Genomic DNA, 7,388 nt, shown 5'->3' on the forward strand with positions numbered 1-7,388 from the left:
AAAAAAAAAAAAAAACTGGGTTAGGAAAAGCTTAAAGCATAGCGCGCGTTAGGAGAGGCTTGGGACCGAAAACCGAAGTCAGTCGAAGGCTGCGGCTGACACCAGGCCCGAGCCCTTCCAGAAACCCGCCTGAGAGGCATCTGGAGGGACCTGCAAACGCAGCAGCGCGTCCTGCGTCGGGGTCTGCCTCCCCGCCAGGAAGTAGGTTTTCAGCAAGCAACATCGTCCTCGGGCAGTGGCGTTGGCGTGCTAACAAAATAGTTGCCTTTGCCAAAAGCTGGTGCTGTTGGAGGCACCTGTCTTGGCTGAACCCAGGGTAGAGAAAAACAAATGATTTTTTAAATTGGGGGGGGGGGTTGTATGTAATCGTATTTTTTTTCATTAAGATGCTTTAAAAAACATATAAAGATGGTTGTAATATAAGATATGTTAAAACTCAAAGATAATCATCATGGAATAGGAATTATGACTTTGAATTATGTACTGTTTGAGACTATATGTTCACGTAACCTTTTTAGAAAAGTTTTATAAATAGGTCACCACAGGCCATGAACTGTATTAGGGGCCCAATCTTATGGGGTCCCCAAAGGCTCCTCTATAGATTAGTAAAGATTAAAGAAAACCACTCTTACTCAATTGGACTCCATGCTCAGTCTAAAAGATCCCGTTAATTGTCTCTGTGTTGCTTAGTTTCAGTTCTTAAACTGGGTTTGTGTCTCCAGTGATCCTGAGCAGACAAGTTTCTTTGGGGAGATGTGATATCATTTATTAGACCAACTAAATAGTTAGAAAGATTATTCTTTGCAAGCTTTTGGGCACAAACACCCTTCTTCATGCATAGGGAGGTTCTGTCTCCACAAGTAACATCCTTGTTAACAGCAGTGTACAGAGGTGAGAGATAACAGACCTGATTACCCACCCGTCAGCCCTCTTGTCTCTCTGCAAGTTCGTGTATGCACAGTCAAGGCTTTACCTTTCTCAAAGTGCAAAATTTCAAGAAGTTAAATGAATAAAGGATATCAAACAACAAGAATGTACTTTTTGTAGAAAACAATGTTTAAATCGAGGCTTCCTGACCAGTGATTTAAATAGTTGTTTAAATTATTATTTAATTTGATTTGATTTAAATCAAATTCACCCTAGCTTAGGCACTTTTTAAAATGTTGTGATTTGGTGGAAGGGAACTGGATGCTCCAGAACCATGAGGATACGCTCATTGAGACAGAAGAATACTTTCCTATGAGCAATGTGAACTTTAACCAACATGAATTGTTTAGTAAAGCAGATGTTTGGCACGTGCCTTTGCAGCCTTGCTACCTTTTGAGTTTCAGCTTAGAAACATAATGAAAAGGAGAGCCATGCATAAAGATCCATAAATCTTGTAAATCCTACAGCTATTTTGTAGAGATGCACCAATACATTGGTCCATATCGTTTCAGCACCAGTAAACGGAAAATTGACATTATCCAAAGTCGGCTTTGTTTGGCTGATAATATCACCGATAAATGCTGTATGCATCTGTGCAGTTACAGCATGCAGGCAGCCAGGAGTGCAGCCCAGCAGTGTGGAGAGCAGTATCTGGCTGGTAGGTCTGTTGTGGGGGAAGGGGAGGAGGGGCAGATCAAGGTCCCCCACAGTGAAGAAGAGAGTGGAGCAGTGGCAGGTGCTGCCCAGCTGGGCAGGGCATGGGATGGAACCATAAATGGCTTGTCTTGGGGGGTGGCTCCTGCCAGTGGGGGCACCCCAGAGTGAGGAACGGGGGGGCACATGCCTCCCAGATCTGTGCGCTAGGCAAGGACAGGCTTCGGCCAGGACTGTGCTCAGGGTAGGCAGTGGGGCACTGGGGAGGGGAGGGTTACAGGGTAGGCTATAGCCACCCAAAATTTGCCGTAGCATTGCTCCCAGCACCACTGTCACCCTCCCTGAACACAGCCCCTGCCCAACCACCCAGCCTCAAGCATGCAGTGACAGCCCACCCTCGCCCCAAACAGATCCAGTGGCCACATGCCTCCCCCAGGCGTGCGTGCAACAGCAGGAGCCACACCACACCTCATGCTCCCTGGATGCACCGCTCGCAGCTCAGCCGGAACAGGGCATGGGACTGGGAAGCCCCACTCCCTCCCTCACCACAGGGGCTCAATCTGCCCACACCCCTTCCCACCCCCCCATGCTCTCCCCACAACAGACTTACCAGCCAGACACTGTTCTCCAAGCTGCTGGGTTTGCATATCAAATCGGTATCAGCCAATATGGCTTATTAATAATCAGCCATTGGTATCGGCCTAGAAAATCTTTATCAGTGCGCCCTTACTGTTTTGCTATATACCCTCAGCTTCACAATAGTCCTTTCATAAATGATTTAGTTAATATTCTAGGCTGCTCAAAAAATTGCTTTCTTATATATTTAAGGTTTGGAGTTTACAAGCAGTTATTCATCTGAGTAAATATACAGTGAGTTCAGTGAGACTGTGTATTATGTGTGAAATTACCTGTGTAAAAATGCTGCAGGAGCAGAGCTATGTGGCAAATCATAATACTTAACTTTTTTAGTACATAAAATATTGTACTAAGAGGGCACAATGACACTGACCCATTTCTAGTCCCTTTTTCAAGTAGAGTACAACTAGACATATTCACATAGTGACAAATCCCCTTCTTGATTCTAGCCTCTGATTCCAACATTACCTTAGAAGATATTACCTTCCTTTGTAACATGATTTCTTTGTTAGTAATTGTAGCTGCCACAAGAATTTCTTGGGATTGTGAGTGGGAGAGGTAACAGTCTATATGATCATGTGATTGGGAAGGGGCATATAGGCTACTAACCAATTTAAGATTTAGTTCACCCTTTGCAAGAGGTTGAGGTCTCCTCCTACAATAGAATGTTTCATTCTAACTAACACATCTGAAAGACCATATATTGATACTTATTTCAGAAGTTTAATTGAGCTTACTATTCCTGGCTGCAGCAGATAGGCTTTCCTAGGCTGAAGTCTGACGGTGAACACCTGCTCCCTGCAGGATTAGCAGCTTAAGTAATAAGTACATTTGACTGTAACAAATATCACGCCAAAACACCCCCAGGTATTAAGAAAAGTATACAACCAGCATAAACTTTTGCAGCTCCAATTCGTAGCATCTTTATAGGTTTTTAGCATTATGCCAGTATCTTTATTTCCTGTCAAAAAAAATTTAGCTGCAGGTTATTTACTATGTTTTTCAACATTGTTCTGACCCAGAAATCAAATAGTCAATGTTCCCAAAGATGAAAAGGAAAGTGGCAAAAGCTGTGAAACTGAGACTTAGTCCCAATGAGGAAGCTATGCTTTTGAAAGAAGAATATGAAAGAAGAAGAAAACTGAGACTGCAGCAGGTATGCTTTTAGTGTTGACAGGAATTTTCATTTATGTGATTGAAAGAAAGCACATCTGTGATTTAGGAGTGTACTTTAAAGAGTGTTTTTGCACAGCAAAGGTGAAAAATTCTATAAACCAGGGTTATTGAACCCTGGCTCACAGAGCCATGTGAGCTGGCCTGTGGGTCTCTGGACCATCCCCATGTGCCAAATAGGGCATATGCTCTCCCCAGCACCTCATGCATTGCACATAGCATAGTGGGGTCAGCCCACAGTGCTGCATGCAGTGCCTGTACTGGACCAGCTCTGCACACTGGCTCCAGGGCCAGTCCATATTAGGCCATGCCAGAGCTAGCGTGTAGGGCTGGGCCTGCAGGATGCTGCATGCAGCATCCACCCCTTGCCAGCCCCATATGCTGGGCATGCAACCAGTCCAGTGCCTCATGTAGCTTGTGTCAGCCTAGGGCATACTCTGGATGCAGTGTGCAGGTTAGACCCAGAACTGCAGACAGCACAGGGAGTCCACATGTGATGCCCTGCCAAACCAGCCCTACATGGTGGTTTTGGCATAGCCCAATCCGACCCAGCCCAGCTCCAGAGCCAGCCTGTGGAGCCAGTCTGGCAGGGTGCTACATGCAGCCCAGGGGGGTCGGTCTGGGACCTGTGCTGCATGCAGGGCCAGGTCCAGCCTGTGTGCCATATGCAACACAAGCTCTGGAGCAAAGCCCGTGCATGCTGTATGCAGCATGCGGGCTGGACCCAGCACCATGGGTGCTGCACACAGCACAGAGGGTTGTTTCCAATCTGGCCCTGGGCCAGATAAGTTTGACCCCCCGCTATAAACAAACTGCAAACATAATGTGCACCTTGCTACATATTATTGATTTTTCTTTCTTCACATCAACTTCAAGAGCTATCAAGTTCTTGCGGTTGTAAGTCTTCTTGCATAACAGCCATCTCTTCCTTTCCAGCTGCTGCTAAAACCTTTACTAGTCCTCATTATTTAATGTCTCAGGTACTGCCATCTTACTCTTTGGTCTTCTGAATTTTTATCTCATTTCCCTTCAGGCAATCCAAAGTGCTCCCACTAAATAAAGTGTTCTTTGCTTACTGTTCTGGCTAAGTCTACTTGCTTTTTAAATGCTTTGCTTGCTGCCTTTTGTACAGGGATATTTTAAGCAACTTCTCATCAGAATGTTCTCAGCCTAACTTCTGACCATTTCTCCATCCTCCTTTCTTTTGATTGCTGCTTTGACCTTTTTCTGGACAAATAGCATCCTTGTTTGCTTCTCTTGTCACTGTCTGTTTTTTTTCTGAACTTCCTCTGCTCTCCCGCGTACCCTGATTTTATTTTAAACATTTTTCTTAAATCATGCTTCTTCAAAAACCATAAACTCTAACCTGCTGACCCCTCTTAGCTTTTAGAGAAAAAGTACTGCCTCACTTAGAATAGTTTTATGTATTTATTATTATGACTTCTGAATTTGGAAAATGGAATAAGTGATCACTTGAAGTTAGTGTGCTGAGGATATAACTAGTTAATGTGAATAATATTAACAATGGAAGAGACTGACAATTGTTAGAGAACTGGTTAAGGGCCTTCTATAAGGCTGGCTACAGGTCTGGTAAGTAACTGACAAAATTTGTAACTTTGCTCAATCAGGTTCGAGAGCAGGAAAGGTACATTGCATTACAGATAAGACAAGAAGTAAAGCAGAGGAAAGATGAGGAACTGCATCAGTTGGCAGAAAACCTAAAAGCCGAGTGGCTGAAAGCCCAAGATCAGAAGATTAAAGCCTTGGAAAAGCTTTATTTATCAAGTCTAAAAGCTGTCGGGGAGGGCCACAGACAGGCAAAGGAAAATGTAAGTAAAGAGATTGTGACATGGTCAAGACTCTCAGTATTTAATTTACCAAAATTGTAGAAGTGGCATATGTTACTGTTGCTTTTAACCTTAGACTCATAGGGCACTTTTACACATGCTCTGGGCATGCTGGGTATTGCACTTTAATTAGAGTGGCTCCAAGAGCCGCTCTAATTAAAGCACTGCCACGTCTCGTGTATCAACATCCCCACGTTTAAAAATGGCAGCGGGGCACTTGAACTAAAGCTCATTCAAGTTTTAGTTCAAGTGCATCTGCCACCATTTTTAAGCAAAGGGTTGCTCGTACACAGGACTTAGGAGGCTGTTTGAGCAATTGCCATGCTCCATCGATTGACTCAATTAATTGAGTCTGCTCCAACACGCTGGAATTCCAGCATGTCCAAGCAGCCTCACTGCTCGTGTATAGGCACCCATAGTGCCTGAAATGGTACGTTTAAAAAATTCCACACTTGAATATTTTTATAAAAAATATTTACATACTTTCAGTTGCAAATATGGATGCATGAAACAAAGCATATGAGGAACTACACAAGTTTTATTGACATAAATAAATTTATTTTCCATGTTTTATAAAGGGTGCAGATTGTCAGGCCTCAGAGTTTGAGGCAGAAACTTATTGGCCTTTATGGGATTTCTTTTGCCTTTCTCTTAATAATTTGTATTATTATTGTAGTTGAGGTCCTGGACTAGATGGACAAGTGGTCTTATCTAGTAAGGCAGTTTGTTTGGCTTCAAAAGAAACATGTCTGTAATGCGTCATAAACATTATGACCATTATGATGGTCTGTGGTAGTACCCTACTTTAGGAAGACTCCATTGCACGATGGCAATAAGTCGTCCCAAACTTATGCCTGTGTAATGTTTGTACTTCCAAATGCTAGCATGTCTAATCTCAAGTCACTGCTTATATGTATAAGAATATGTCTGCAGAGTCCATCCCATGCAAGCCATCCTATATCACTTCTCTCCCAGTAAGAACCAAGCTGTCTGTTCTGGGATCATTTCACAGTCCTGTTCATGGCTGTAAATCCCACACGTGCTTGATATTTTTCTCCCTCTGACTTAGACAGGACTTGATTTGGAGTTCTCTGAAGCCTAAGGAAATCTCTTGCACAATTTCAGTGAACTCTGAATCAGGTTTGTAGAGACCAAACTCTACTACAGACTTCCTGCTTAACTTTTCTAAGCCATTTTGCCCCTGCCTCAAGTAAAGTACCTTTATTCCCCTTTTTATAGGTAGATAAACTATCTCAAAGTCCTTTGAGGCTAATTTTCTGATTTTTAACATAGGGTGGGGAATTCTGTAGAAATGCATAGTAGTAAGATAATTGGTTAGCATGAATGAAAGAGGAGTTCCAGAAAAAGGCTGTGGTGGTTTAGAATTATATGAGCTATTAAAATACTGACTTTAGCAGTCAGATGCAGATGGAAGCTAAGGCTTCCATCTGTTTCTGTAATGGTATGAGGGGGAACATTGCATATTTCTATAACTAGTAATAAAGAAAGAACAAGATGTTGAAAGTGATTAGTCATATTTGACTCTTGTAGAATAGAAATTCGTCTTCGTTTTTGTCATGTCAAGCAAGTTGCTCTTTGCCATTGATAATACTTTACATGAAATATGTTGATATCATAAGAAATAATAAGTGTCAAGTGTGTTGTTATAAAGCCCTAATTACATTTTATTGTCAAGGAACCTGATTTGGAATCTCTGGCAAAGCAAACAGAAGAAAGGAAACGAAGAGCAGAAAAAAGGCATAAGGAAGCTCTGAAAGAGCAGAAAAAACAAAAAGAAAAACTACAGACAGAGCAAACATGGTATGAAGCTGTAATCTGTTTTTTATTCAAATAGAGTGCATACTGAAGTTTGCCATGTGTAGAAGGCAGGAATCCTGAGACTTCTTTCTGAGAAGGCTTTTTAATTTAGGAATTGTATATATTGAAAGATTAGTGTGTGATAAACAGGGATCCTGGTTTTCTGTGGTTTAAAAAAAAAATCCTCACTGTTTGGATTTAAAAAGTAACTCAAAATCCACATTTTTCTGTGATTAAAATGGAATGCCACTAATATATAGATACTAACAAATTGCCCATCATGAATGACAGGGGGTGGGGGCAGGAGGGGATAGAATGCCCCACCGAGTGCCG

General features: G+C 42.5%; 1 protein-coding gene across 4 annotated transcripts in view; it reads left to right on the forward strand.

Annotated features, from left to right (window-relative positions):
* Positions 1-7,388, forward strand: part of CEP295 (centrosomal protein 295) — a 96,912-nt gene that overhangs the window by 5,403 nt on the left and 84,121 nt on the right. For 3 of the 4 annotated variants that reach the window (XM_019524416.1, XM_019524414.1, XM_019524415.1), the window contains exons 2-4: positions 3,240-3,373; positions 5,019-5,219; positions 6,934-7,058. In XM_019524416.1, the coding sequence (XP_019379961.1) occupies positions 3,254-3,373; positions 5,019-5,219; positions 6,934-7,058 (446 nt within the window). In that variant the 5' untranslated portion in view covers positions 3,240-3,253. Of the gene's footprint in view, positions 1-54; positions 78-3,239; positions 3,374-5,018; positions 5,220-6,933; positions 7,059-7,388 lie in introns of those variants that run through there. The other variant, XM_019524413.1, reaches the window with a different exon arrangement.

The sequence above is a fragment of the Gavialis gangeticus genome, unplaced genomic scaffold, assembly GCF_001723915.1.
Source record: "Gavialis gangeticus isolate Ggan-Ray unplaced genomic scaffold, GavGan_comp1, whole genome shotgun sequence".
NCBI classification, from domain to species: domain Eukaryota; kingdom Metazoa; phylum Chordata; order Crocodylia; family Gavialidae; genus Gavialis; species Gavialis gangeticus.